The sequence below is a fragment of the Colossoma macropomum genome, unplaced genomic scaffold (assembly GCF_904425465.1).
Source record: "Colossoma macropomum unplaced genomic scaffold, Colossoma_macropomum, whole genome shotgun sequence".
Lineage (NCBI taxonomy): Eukaryota > Metazoa > Chordata > Actinopteri > Characiformes > Serrasalmidae > Colossoma > Colossoma macropomum.
The window spans coordinates 2,775,462-2,789,470 of NW_023494785.1; the positions used below are offsets into that span (position 1 = coordinate 2,775,462).

The window sequence follows — 14,009 nt, forward strand, 5'->3', positions numbered from 1 at the left end:
TAAAATCCTTTTGATTTGAGTGACCCTAAACCTTAATTATGTTCATTTTATTAACTCGAATGATCAATCATTTCATTTTGTCTCTAATAATCATGTCACTACGAAACTTTACCAAATGTGTCAGTAGTGAGTGTTTCGGGGGTGACAATTTTAGCCCATTTTGAGCAGAACTCAAAAACGCAGCCAGTACATGACCAGCAAACACAGCTTTGGACAGCTGTTCACACAGAAAATCATAAATTTACATTAAAACACAACAAAATTTACTTAATTGCAGAGAATCTGTATTTCAGTATTGACTTAATTCTTAATGTTTCACACTGGTTTTCAGACTTTGGGACACATTTACTTCAAAACAGTGGGATCTAACTGCTCACCATGTGGCCATGAGGGACAGGGATGCAGCCTCACTTCCTGCTCTAATATACAGGGGCATGGCTAAAATAAGGCCCCGCCTACAGACAAAAACTCTTTGTGTTTCAGTGACATGAAAAACGTGGGGCAGCAAGTTTTTTATTAAATGATTAAACTCATATTAAATCTAAATCTTTCATCTTCTCTTTGAAATAAATCAATCTTTTTAAAATAACATTGAAATGCAAAAAAAAAAGTTTAAATAGATCAGAGAATAATCCTTGTAAATATCTAAGATCTGAATATTTTATTGTTTTTAAATATTTTTTTTCTTTTAAATACTGTAGGAGCGCAGTTTGAATGCTCCATATAGAACCTAAGCCAAAAAACAGCATACTTTGAATTCACAAAAAACAAACGCATCCACATAAATCATAAATTAGCCTATTCGGCCTACAGCGTTTTTTCCCAGTCGTTCACACTGAAGTTATAAGGAGTGTTTCAGCCTGGACATCTTTTTGAAGGAGGAACAATAAAGGACAGCCAATCAGAACAGCTCATTTGCAGATATCAGCCTTAAAATAACAAAAACGGCCTGGTTAATTCTAAGTAATAAAGCAAGGTTGGAAAATAGCCATGTAAAAATATATTTTAAGTGTTTTGGGCACATAGAACCACACAAACGTTATTTGGACCTTAAAGAAAAAAATAAAATGCAAGAAAATTGTTGGATGTTGCTGCTTTTAAAAGGCCACTACTGTTTAAAGCTGTGCAGCACAGTAAGTTTGATATTTTGCTGAACTGTTGCTTTAAGAATCGTTTTTGCAGGTGTGACTTCAGCAAAATGAACAGACGTCTATTAAAGAGCTTTAAGACCGACATAAACGCTTTGTCTGCTTTTATACGTGTTCATCGATTTCTGAGCTGTGAAGACAGTTTGATGGAGTTAGTCCAGCATAGATCAGCTCTCTGAGGCTGATTAGCATTAGCATAGTGAATGACATTTCCCCTCTTACTGTGCAGCAGATGAGCTGTTGTTGGTGCTGATTATAGCCCTAGTATTTACACTAACTGGCTTATCTGATCAGTCCTTCATTACACGGCCTGTATCTGCATTTTTCTTCTATTTTAGTCTTTTCTTCTCGAGGTCCAGTTATAACACCGCTGTGGTTTTTATGTAATTCATTTCTACGTGACCATTTCCATCCTCTCTTTATCCCGTACAGCAGGGGTGTCAAACTCAACCACTAAAAGGGCTGCATTAAAAAATCTGAGTAAATCTGAGGGTCAGTTGTGTTTTTATTTCATTTCATTTATTTTGCCACGACCCCAAAGGGCCATTGTTTATTCAAAATATGCCAAAACTGCAACAGCAAAATAGGCATTGAATACATATTCAAAAATAATTCCAAATAAAAATTAATTGTTTGTTTTTAAAACTGTCTGTTTGCTCGAACTGGACACCAGGCATCTTTTCTTTTTGCGTAACTGCTGGCCCATAGATTGTTGTTGGTGGAGGGTCAGAACACACACTGTGTTGCAGTGCATACTGGGGACTGCAGTGCATCTCAGGGTTAAATGGGCTAGTAAGAATAGAAAATTAAAAGAATTTTGTATGCTGAATAGAACTGTATCACGGGCCTGACCTGGCCTGTGGGCCTTGTGTTCGACACCTGGGCCTTACACCCTTAAAAAGATGGTTCTTCAAGGGTTCTTTAGTAAAGGAAACGGTTCTGTTTATAACCATGGATTCTGTATGGGATATTTGGCGTGTTTAAATGGTTCTTTGCATTGTGAAATTGTTCTTCAGACTGAAGGAGAACAGTTGTATGTGGTTCTATAGGAACCTTGAAAATGGTTCTGTATAGTACCAAAGAAGGGTTCTGCTACTGTAACACATATTGCTGTTTCATTATTGCACCATTCTTACATTTCATAATCATTTCATAATCCCATAGAGAAGTCTGGAATTTGGGTTCAATGCTTCATTGCCAGTTGTAGTTAAGAGGTCTTTTAATGGAAGCACGCTGCCCCCTGCTGGAAAAGCAGGCATATTACAGTACAGTTTTCTGCATTTCTTAACTTTTGCACATATTTAAGCACATTTTGATTTCTTTAACTGCATTTGACCTGTTTTTTTCTCTTCCTTTCAGGTTATGGACACATTGTCCAAGCTGTCGAACACCTCGATCGCACTGCAGACTGGAATAAAGTGAGTCTGTAGGCTGAGTTAAACAAAGACCCATACAGACTAGATAATGCTTAGACTGCTAGAAGACACTCATTTTCTCTCTCTCTGTGTCTGAAGGCCGTTTCCGACAGAAGAAAGTGTGGAGGATGAAGAAATCTATAATCACCTGGAGGACCTGATAGAGTAAGAACTCATTTGTATATCAACATACATGAACTATTAGGTTCACACCAAACAAGACACATATCAACATCTATTCAGGAAGAATGATTCATATGGTTTTCTACTCAATCTGTTAACACCTACAGCCACTATGACCACACATAGACGGGTATAGAGGGCTAAAAGTAGCCGCTTGGTTAACACTTGACGTGTGGTAAATAACCAAACTGGTCTTCACATCCGTGTAGAGCAGAACTGCAGCTCCTGTTCAGGGGCCAAATATATATGCCTTCAAATTCATAAAGCTCTCATAATATCTCTACATATATTTGTTAATACAGTCATGTGCAAAAGTCAGGGCACCCCTGGTCCAATGTTGTTTTTCTGAGTGTAAATAAGTTGACAGAACACTGTATTATGGAACTGACGTAGTTCATTCCAAATATCTGATCAAATGTCTAATCAGTATCTAATCATTTCACAACTACCACATTAAGGCATGCAAACCTGTGTTTTGCGATGAAAAAGGTGAAGAGGTCAGACACAGGGTCAGGGGGTCTGGAGGCTTTTGGTCCAGCAGGAGAAAATTTTAGCTAGAAACATTTAAGTTTAGTAACTGAAAGTATCTACTGCTAGTTAACTATGTTAACTGAAAATACCTACTGCTAACTAGGCTAACTGATAGCAACTGATAGCAGACAGTGTTGGGCCGATTCTGGTTTTCTATGTAAGTGTTGGTTGATTACTGGGTAGACGTTAGGCATGTGGGCCAGAATAGGGCCAGATCCTGGACCACTTCATACCATTTTGCCTCGTGTCTACATTTGTGGGACAATTCTGGTGTGAATATTGTGGACCGACAATGTAGTTGGGACAGATTGGGACCAGATTTGGGCTGTATTGTTTAGTTCTACTACAGTGTGTGGGCCAGATCTGGGCCGAGGACCCAGCCATATATTGGGCCAGAACAAACAAAGGATGTGGCCCACAAGTGAGTCAGACAATTTTTGCTAACTGGGTAGTTGACTATGTTAACTGAAAATACCAAACAGAATGTAGTGCGTTTAGTGGGGCATGATGACCGGTTGGTGGGGCGTTGCTGGGCCTTTATGGTAACTTTTAACAGGCTTCCCTCAGGAGAGCTTTGTAAATGGTTAAGCTAACAGACTCACAATCTGAAAAAAAAAAAAAAAAGTTTGTTTTTATTGTAATGTTACTGTTCGCTTCGAGCAAATGAATACTTACTATATTACACATAATTTCATCTGATGGATTGAGACTTTTGTGCAGTACTGTACACAGTCAGATGTTCTGCTTTTGTCATTTGGATGTTCTTTTTCCAGATGTGTCTGTATGAGCTGTTCTGTTGTGTGTTTCTCTGGAGGGCAGTGTTCCTCTATGAGTGTTTCTGGTAGTAACTCACATCAACACCCTCCTAAAACCCCCATGAGGAGAACAGATCAACACACACATGCAGACACACACATTTGATAGAGAGGACATGGTATGACGACCTAGAGGGAAATTTAATTGCTCAAATGTTGCTCTTTGATGACTCAGGAGACTTAATGATGATTTTACTAAAATGCCTTAGGACAGGGGGTCAGCAACATGCAGCTCTTTTACTGCCCTGTTGTGGCTCCACAGCAGAATTAGATTTGTGGGTAAAAATAAAATAATCCTCCTTTACAGTTTAACAATAAATGGTCTTAAACTCTGGAGTTAATGTAGAACCGCTAATTCACCCTTTAACCCTGAAGATCAGCGCAGACTGCTGGTCACCATAGCAATGCAGACAACAGTCTTGCCTAGCTAGTAGCTAACGAAACGGCAAAGAGAGAGATTTAAGATGAACATTGATAATTTGGAGATGAATGGACTTATTTGCATTTATAATCACTCCAGCTGGTTTCCTGATACGTTTAATCTGCAATGAGACACCCTAAAAAGTCTCAAGGCTGAAGTCAGTTTCTCATTCGCCAGCTTCTCATTTGAATTCTCCCGTTCCACCTTAAATGGTGCAGCAGGTACATTCTGGTGCCTCAGGCTGAGATTTAAGGTGGAACGGGAAAATTCGAACAAGAAGCTGGAGAGTGAGAAGCGACTTCAGCCTCATAAATAAATCGAATGTTGAGAGACGTTTTACGAGAAACCGTTCTACTCTTGCGGAAAAGTTTCCTGCTGGAGATGCGAGAAAAGTGGCTATAGCTGAGCTAAAGCTTAAAGCAGAGCAAAGTAAGTCTTCATTTTTTGTTTATATTATATCTTTAGCCTATACTAGAACATCAGCAGACACTGAGACATATTTACAGCCATGATGGTAAAACGTTACTTCAATAAAATGGACATAAAATATTGTGGCTCCCAAGCTGGACTGATTTCTGTTGAAAGGACAAAATGGCTCTTCTTACCATTTGGGTTGCGACCCGTGCCTTAGGAGAACAGTATTAGACAATGCAACAGGATGCCACAAGTCAGCTGGTGAAGTTCCTGCCTGGCTAGATCAGCCCCGGTCAACCGCAAGTGCTATTATTCTGAAATGGAAGTGTATAAAATGTCCTGTGCTCTGTTACGTCACTCACTACACAGCTCCAGACTGTCTCTCGAAGCAACATCAGCACGAGAACTGGAGCTTTATGAGTCGCTTTCTCTTTCCTGTGGGTTTTTTCGCTGCAGCCTGTCTCCCCACTGGAACTAAACACAGAGAGCACCTCACTCCTGTGTTAGCCTCTCTTCACTGTTTATTAAAGCACTGATTTTAAGCTTATGGTCCTTTATCAGACACCTTTATAAGAATGAAGACACTTTGGTAAACATGAAGCGTAAGAGTGTTGAAGCTAAATACACAGAGAGCATTTGTACATGCAGTCATATACAAAAGTGTTAACCCCCCCCGGTCACATGACACACGTTTTGTTGATTTTTTAAGTGAAAATAAGTTAAAACATCTCTACACAGGACTTAAGTATGGCATTTTTATGCATATTTTAGTGCGAAATTTCTATTTATTCACTGAATTTAATATAACAGAAAAAATAAAACATACAATATAAAGTGTGCCATGACTTTTACTGCTAGTTATGTTATGACTGTTTCTGCTGGTTAACTATGTTAACCAAAAATATCTGCTGCTATGTAGTTATGTTAATGTCTACATAAAATATGAAATGTGCCATGACTTCTGCACAGGCCATATTTAATGTTTCATTTTTTCCCCAATACGTTAAATTCAGCAAATAAACAGAAATTGTGCATTAAAATGTGCAGAAGTCATTTGACCGAAGGTGCCCAAACTTTTGCATTTGACTGGATGATCACTAAACTTTTGAAGGGATTTTTCTTAGTTATCTGAGAAGTAGCAGAAAATCAAACATCTCTCTGGAAAATTCAGACGTGTACAGTGTTTCCTCAGACTTTTGAAGGACTGTTAACGTTCTGAGGTATTAAGTTGGGATCTTCTGCGTGTGTTGCAGTGAGAACGGTGTGGACGACGAGGAGGACCTGTATGACTGTGTGTATGATGATGATGATGGTGGCGAGGTGTATGAAGACCTGATGAAGACTGAGGCTGGAGCTCCACCAGTAAGTCAAAAACAATCTCTTTACACCACGGATCAAACTAGTGTACACTAACTCTCCTCCTGAAGATCTACAGAGCTTCGTTCAGAGCTCCCAACATAATGCTCATTATAAAACGAATAGTTCCGCTCCTCAAATCTGATTGGCTGAGCGGCGTTGTATATATACGCACACCTATGACGCCTCACGGCAACTGAACTCTGTATCACTGCGCCACAGCATGAAAAACCCTTGTGCTGTCAGTGGATTAATCTTTGACTCTCGTGCTGCTCACATGGACCACCGAGTATATCGATGAAGTAAGAACCTGTTTTCTGTTTAAACTGAGGGGCTGGTGTTCTTATCTAGAACTAGGCTGGTCAGCTGAAAACAGCCTAAAGAGCTCCATTATTAATATCACAGGCTTGAATTAAAGCACTTACAGTGTGATTCACTGTAAAACGGCAGTATAAAAGTCTAAAAATGTAATTTGAACGTTTTACACGCTTCGAATGTCCGTGCTTTCATACAGAAGTCATGTCAAACCCAGACTGAATCCCAAACGGCTCCCTAAATAGTGTTCTAGATATGAAAGTTCAGAAATTCTAGCCTCTACAGCCAAACAGTGCATCGTGTATCGAGTGTGGATGAGTCTGAGTCCCAAACGACTGTTTCTTAGCTGTATTTTGCTCTGTTGGGCTGCAGGATCCAGTATTAAACTCCTACGTAGTGCACTATGTAGGGAGCAGGGAGCTGTTTGAGATTCAGCCCCAGTGTGAGAAGAGGGCGCCGCTGGATTGGTGCTAATTAAGACTCGTGGTGATGATTTGGTGACCAACAAGTACTTATAAAGTGAAGGTTTTGCATTAAACTGTGCTGTGTTATGTTAAATTATCCTCTGAAAAATGATGTATTTTATCATCTTTTATGTTGGCCACCAATTTAAAAAAGTTCGGGTAAGAACACGATGCCTCACTAATAAGAGTCCCTGGGCAGGACTCCTAACCCTACATTCACGTACCTCTGTAACATGATTAAAGCAAATGTGACATTAGCAGCTAAACAGATATAGTACTGACGCATAATAAAGCAATAAGCCATGAGGGGCTGTGCGTTACTGCGATTTTATCACAGGGAAGGGTGCTCTCTCTCCCTCTCTCTCTCTCTCTCTCTCTCTCTCTCTCTCTGTATACTCACTCTCTGTTTCTGCTCTCTCTCTTTCTGTACTCTCTCTCTCTCTCGCTGTATACTCACTCTCTGTTTCTGCTCTCTCTCTCTCTGTACTTTCTCTCTCTCTGTACTTTCTCTCTCTCTCTCTCTCTCTCTCTCTCTCTCTCTGTATACTCACTCTCTGTTTCTGCTCTCTCTCTCTCTGTACTTTCTCTCTCTCTGTACTTTCTCTCTCTCTGTACTTTCTCTCTCTCTCTCTCTCTCTCTCTCTCTCTGTATACTCACTCTCTGTTTCTGCTCTCTCTCTCTCTGTACTTTCTCTCTCTCTCTCTCTCTCTCTGTACTTTCTCTCTCTCTGTACTTTCTCTCTCTCTCTCTCTCTCTCTCTCTCTCTCTCTCTCTGTATACTCACTCTCTGTTTCTGCTCTCTCTCTCTCTGTACTTTCTCTCTCTCTCTCTCTCTCTCTCTGTATACTCACTCTCTGTTTCTGCTCTCTCTCTCTCTCTCTCTCTCTCTCTCTCTCTCTCTCTGTGTATACTCACTCTATGTTTCTGCTCTCTCTCTCTCTCTCTCTGTATACTCACTCTCTGTTTCTGCTCTCTCTCTCTCTCTCTCTCTCTCTGTATACTCACTCTCTGTTTCTGCTCTCTCTCTCTCTCTCTCTCTCTGTACTTTCTCTCTCTCTCTCTCTCTCTCTCTCTCTCTCTCTGTATACTCACTCTATGTTTCTGCTCTCTCTCTCTGTCTCAATCTTTCTCTTTGTCTCTCTCTCTTTCTCTCCTTCTCTCTCTCTTTGTATTCTCTGTCTCTCTGCATTTTCTCTCTCTCTGTACTCTATGTCTCTCTCTCCCTCTCTCTCTCTCTCTCTCTCTGTAATGGGAGGTAATGGGAGTCAGGTCTGTATCTGAGGCCGTGTGTGTGTGTGTGTGTGTGTGTGTGTGTGTGTGTGTGTGTGAGTGTAGAAGCAGGCCGAGACGGACATCAGGAGCTGCTGTCTGGCGGAGATCAGACAGACGGAGGAGAAGTACACAGAGACACTCGAGTCCATCGAGAAGGTAAAGAGCCGCCTGCAGCGTCGTGTGACCTTCACGGCACACATGCAGCCTCATAACCTTCACTCTTTAAAGTAGAACTCCTGTCCACACGAGACCGGGTTACTCTTTCTCTTACAGTGCCCATAGTTCTAGATAATAACCAGGTAAGAGTGAGGTACAAACTAGAAAATTATTTCGGGTAACATGATAGTAAGTTTCAATACAGTCTAACTAAATTGCACAGAAATGCCATATAGGTTCTAGATACTATTGGAGTAAGTATGTGGTACGAACTCCATGGTAAAAAGACTGTACATGAATAAAGTACAGACTCTTATGCAGTCTGTAGCTGTAATAACTTAGCTATAAGCTAAACAGAATCTGGGCTGTAAAAGAAAGCAGTGATTCTCTCTGCTGTTTTACTTACTTTACACTTTTACACTTTACTTACTTTACACCATATAACTGTCCCAGAGGAGGAGTTTCTGATTGAGTTTCCTGCTTAAACGTGTGACATTACAGTGAAATTTACAGTGAGTATGTTTGTATCAGCCACCTTATTACTCCAAATAATCATGAGGTATTTTCTGATATCTTTCATCAGTTTAATAGCTAGAACCTGTTTGGCATTTCAGGGTAAATTAGTTAACTGTTTTGGTACTTATCATCATTTAACCCAAAATATTTACACAGCACTTTAAAGATTGTGCCTCACTCTTGCTCAGTTAATGTCTAGAACCTGTTTGGCATTTTAGTGTGATTTAGTTAAACTGTCTTGGAATTTACAGTCACATTCCCCCAATATTATTTAGTACTTTGGATTCTGTACATAACATTTACCTGCACTGTTAGAAATAAAGGTTCTGTGCTGGTACGTTTTTTGTTCATCAAGGTACAAACAGTGTAAATGTTCCCTCAAAGGTACTACAGTGGTTTTAAGGTCTGATTGTGAACCTTAAATACGTTTTTCTAGGTGAAAAGTTCGCAGTTGTACCTTTTCATAACCGAATGTTTTAAAACAGAACAGTAAAATAAAAGCCTGGAGACGAGACGGGGTGTGTGGAGTCAGTACAGCTTAGAACATATCATTTCAGTGGATTATGGTTCAGTTATGTTCCCTGACTAAAGATACTGAGATGGACACTTGAGGGAACCACCCCAGTGACAAGAGGGGCACTGCCCCAGTGACAGATTAGTACCTTTATTTCTGAGAGTGTGGTAATACCTAGATTTTAGAGGATTTGCTCAGTATATATCTAGAACATGTTTGTCATTTCAGTGTAATTTAGTTAAACTGTCTCGAAACTTACCATTATGTTCCCCAGTACTTTGGAATCTGTATGTCACATTTATCTGGTAATACCTAGATTTTAGAGGACTTGCTCAGTTGATATCTAGAACATATATGTCATTTCAGTGAAATTCAAGTAAATATTCTTACAACTGACAAGTCTTCCCAAATTATCTAGTACTGAATGTCACACTTACACACAAGCATATATATATATGTATGCATATGTGTGTATCTATATATATATATATATATATATATACACACACACACACACACACACACATATATATATATATATATGTATATATATATATATATTTTTTTTTTCAATATATATATATATATTGAAATATTGATATCAGTATAGAAAGGTTTTAAGCCCAATTATGTACATTGTATTACAACAACATCTACACTGAACATTGAGGAACCAATAATAAAATACTCAGAACATTCTAACAAAACTAGAACACTGCCAGTGAGTGATTCATTTAAAAGGAATGATGAAATAGTAAGTATTATTTTTTTATATTTAAAAATGATGGTTCTATCAGGGTTCTTTAGTAAAGAAATTGGCTCTATATAGAACCATGAACACTGAAAGAACCCCCTGCATGATTAAAGGGTTCTTTGCAGCATGAAGAACCCCTTCAGACTGGTGGAGAATGTGTTGTAGATGGTTTTTATGGAAGCTTTTTGAAAAGGGTTCTATATAGCACCATGTTGTGGTCTTCTATTGTTAAGATGTTAAGCTTGTAATTGTAGAAGAACCCTGTTCGGTGTTATATAGAACCATTTTGGAACCCTTGAGGAACCTTAATTTTAAAGTGCGTACCCTGCTGTTGCTTTTTTCCCTGCCGTCCTCAGTTCTTCATGCGGCCGCTGGAGCAGTTCCTCCCGGCGGTGGAGATCGAGAAGGTGTTCGTCAACATTCCAGTGAGTCTGGAGGAGCCGGAGCTCCACTGTAGTAGCTCAGTCATTAATACTGTGCAGCCACTGATTAGCAGATGCTGTATATGCTAGCAGAGTCATGGTCATTAGGTTGCATTTATCATGTCAGATTAAACTGCTCCGTACTGGGTTCTCACTGTCCTGACCGTACGCCCTCTGCTGTTGGGAACAGGACCTGGTGAAGGTGCACAAAAGCCTTCTGCAGGAGGTCCAGAACTCCATCAATCACCAAAACTCCAGCAACCTCCACCAAATCTTCATGGATTACAAGGAGAGGTGAGCTTTGACTCTCCTTACTGAGGGATATGTTTATATTGTTGTCATATCTTCCTTCAGCCCAGCTTCCATATTATGATCGATTCATTGATTATTAATTAATTCTTTCATTTTCTTTAAGCAGAATTGAGTAAATATTGCTTTACATTGATGATCAACCACATTACAGAAACTTCCTGTCTTTTGTCCGCTTTATTAGAAACACCCACCTTGTTCTTCTACTCACTGGCCACTTTATTAGAAACACCTACCTTGTACTTCTACTTACTGGCCACTTTATTAGAAACACCTACCTTGTGCTTTCTCTAACTGGCCACTTTATTGGAAACATCTACTCTGTCCTTCCACTCACTGGCCACTTTATTAGAAACACCTACCTTGTGCTTCCACTCACTGGCCAATATATTAGAAACACCTACTTCACTGGCCACTTTATTAGAAACGCCTACCTTGTACTTCTACTTACTGGCCACTTTATTAGAAACACCTACCTTGTACTTCTACTTACTGGCCACTTTATTAGAAACATCTACTCTGTCCTTCCACTCTCTGGCCACTTTATTAGAAACACCTACCTTGTGCTTTCTCTAACTGGCCACTTTATTGGAAACATCTACTCTGTCCTTCCACTCACTGGCCACTTTATCAGAAACACCTACCTTGTGCTTCCACTCACTGGCCAATATATTAGAAACACCTACTTCACTGGCCACTTTATTAGAAACACCTACCTTGTACTTCTACTTACTGGCCACTTTATTAGAAACACCTACCTTGTACTTCTACTTACTGGCCACTTTATTAGAAACATCTACTCTGTCCTTCCACTCTCTGGCCACTTTATTAGAAACACCTACCTTGTGCTTCCACTCATCTTTCTTTAACCAGAACTGAGTACATATTGCTTTACATTAATGATTTTTCACAAATGAATATTACAGAAACAAATCTGATCTTGATTTAGGAGACTTATCTTACAGCATCTTATCTCAAGTTAGGAAATCTTAACCTACTCGATCGAAGTTGACAATCAACTGTTATATCTGTTAGCTAGTATCCAACCATACACGCACAGCTGAAACGTAAACACGTAATCAAAATAATGATAAAATGTAATTACCATTACTGATGTAATGAAGTTCAAAACTAAAGTGCAATAAACTGAACATTAATAATGTTGTGAGAGCGCCCCCTGCTGTTTATCAGAGCGTTGCCGCTCCCCAGTTTCAGTCTCCATTTCCCAAACGCTTTAGCCGAGCGCGCTAACGTTACTCCTCCTAATAAACAGACACACGTTCAGCTCCGTCTCCTCATTATTCACCACCATCACTGTAATATTTCATCATCAACATTAACACACGAAGGTGATCAGAGGGACGGTGGAGATCGAGTCTGCAGCGTCTGAGATCTTTAAAATGCAGAGTTAGAAAAGAAAATCATCTCACAGTGAAAGCAGCGTTTTACAGTAGAAATAAATGGAGCTCATTATGCTGGTAGTGAACTATGCTGCTGACTCAGCTGCCTAAAAACCATAGAAACAGACCTTAAACAGAAATGAGGACCCTGTTGGGGTTCATCCTAAAGTTAGGACAGGATTTAGGAGGTTTAGTCTAGTTAGGATGTTTGTGTGATCCTGTTTTCTTATCTGGAGTTCATGATAAGATTTCAGAGTCAGGATTTTCTGTAATACAGCCTCTGGACAATAAAGAGCCAGCTAATAGTCAAATATGGCTTTATTAAATTTGATTTAATTCAATTTTCTTTTGAATGTTGTTTTATGTTCCCATGGAATTAGAAAAGTCAACATAGGTTGTCTTCAGTGTTCATGGTAGCGTGTTGACTGAGTAGTAATGAATCTGTTGCATCCACAATGCTTCCCCATTCACTAGCGAACACTGGGGGTGCACATTTAGGAAAACATGTGGTTTGTTAACTTAATCATAACCCATACAGAACGAGTGCATTAGCTTACTGCTAAAGAGGCTTGCAGTCCAAGAAGCTCAGCAGCTCAAGAAGCGAGTAAACAATGAGAACATAAGGGAATATCATTAATATTAGCTTATTTGATTTTCTGTTCCAGGTTACTCATTTATGGTAAATACTGCAGCCATGTCGAGACCGCCATCGCCTGTCTGGATGGCATCTGTAAGGATAAAGAGGATGTGAGGCAGAAATTAGAGGTAAGAGATCTGATTAGAGATCTGTTTCTGTTCCTGAACATAGTTGTATTGTAGTCACACACTGCCCCCTGCTGTTTAGCCATGGCGTTACATGCCTTTTCTCTTTTTCTTGTTCACCCCAAATTGTGCTGTTTAAGCAGATGTCAGTTATAATGTATGACTTACTGCTGTTTTGCTAACTGGGCATAATGGCTCTGTTTGTGTCTCTCTGTTACCAGGTCTGTTCAAAAAGGGCCAATAATGGAAAGTTTACATTAAGGGATCTTCTCGTCGTCCCAATGCAGAGAGTTTTAAAGTATCACCTGCTTCTCCAGGTAAGCAGAGTGTTATTTTTCTAGTTGTGTTGCTGATTTTTACATTCCAGCACTATACGATGATGATTAGAGTTATGAAGTAGACTATTTGTCAATGCTTCAGTTTATACGGAGGCATTTTGTGTGTTCAATTCAGCTCAGTTTTATTGTATACCATAACAGAAACACTCACAGGCCACTTTAACAGAAACACTTTGTACTTCTATTCACTGACCACTTTACTAGAAACATCTACCTTGTATTTCCACTCACTGGACGCTTTATTAGAAACACCTACCTTGCACTTCCACTCACTGGCCACATTATTAAAAACACCGACCTTATCAGTTCCTCTAACAGGCCTCTTTATTAGAAACACCTACCTTGTGCTTCCACTCAGTGTCCACTTTATTAGAAACACCAACCTTGTGCTTCCATTCACTGGCCACTTTATTAGAAACACCAACCTTGTGCTTCTACTCACTGGCCAATTTATTAGAAATACCCACCTTCTACTTCCACTCACTGGCCACTTTATCAGAAAC

The 14,009-nt window shown here is 39.6% G+C and overlaps 1 protein-coding gene across 2 annotated transcripts in view; it reads left to right on the forward strand.

Annotated features, from left to right (window-relative positions):
* The window catches only part of LOC118815357 (guanine nucleotide exchange factor VAV3), a 176,535-nt gene that overhangs the window by 96,545 nt on the left and 65,981 nt on the right, over positions 1-14,009 (forward strand). For both annotated transcript variants that reach the window (XM_036581429.1, XM_036581420.1), the window contains exons 3-10: positions 2,508-2,566; positions 2,663-2,728; positions 6,181-6,289; positions 8,399-8,491; positions 10,632-10,700; positions 10,888-10,991; positions 13,072-13,171; positions 13,390-13,485. In XM_036581429.1, coding sequence (XP_036437322.1) covers positions 2,508-2,566; positions 2,663-2,728; positions 6,181-6,289; positions 8,399-8,491; positions 10,632-10,700; positions 10,888-10,991; positions 13,072-13,171; positions 13,390-13,485 — 696 coding nt within the window. The remainder of the gene's footprint in view (positions 1-2,507; positions 2,567-2,662; positions 2,729-6,180; positions 6,290-8,398; positions 8,492-10,631; positions 10,701-10,887; positions 10,992-13,071; positions 13,172-13,389; positions 13,486-14,009) is intronic.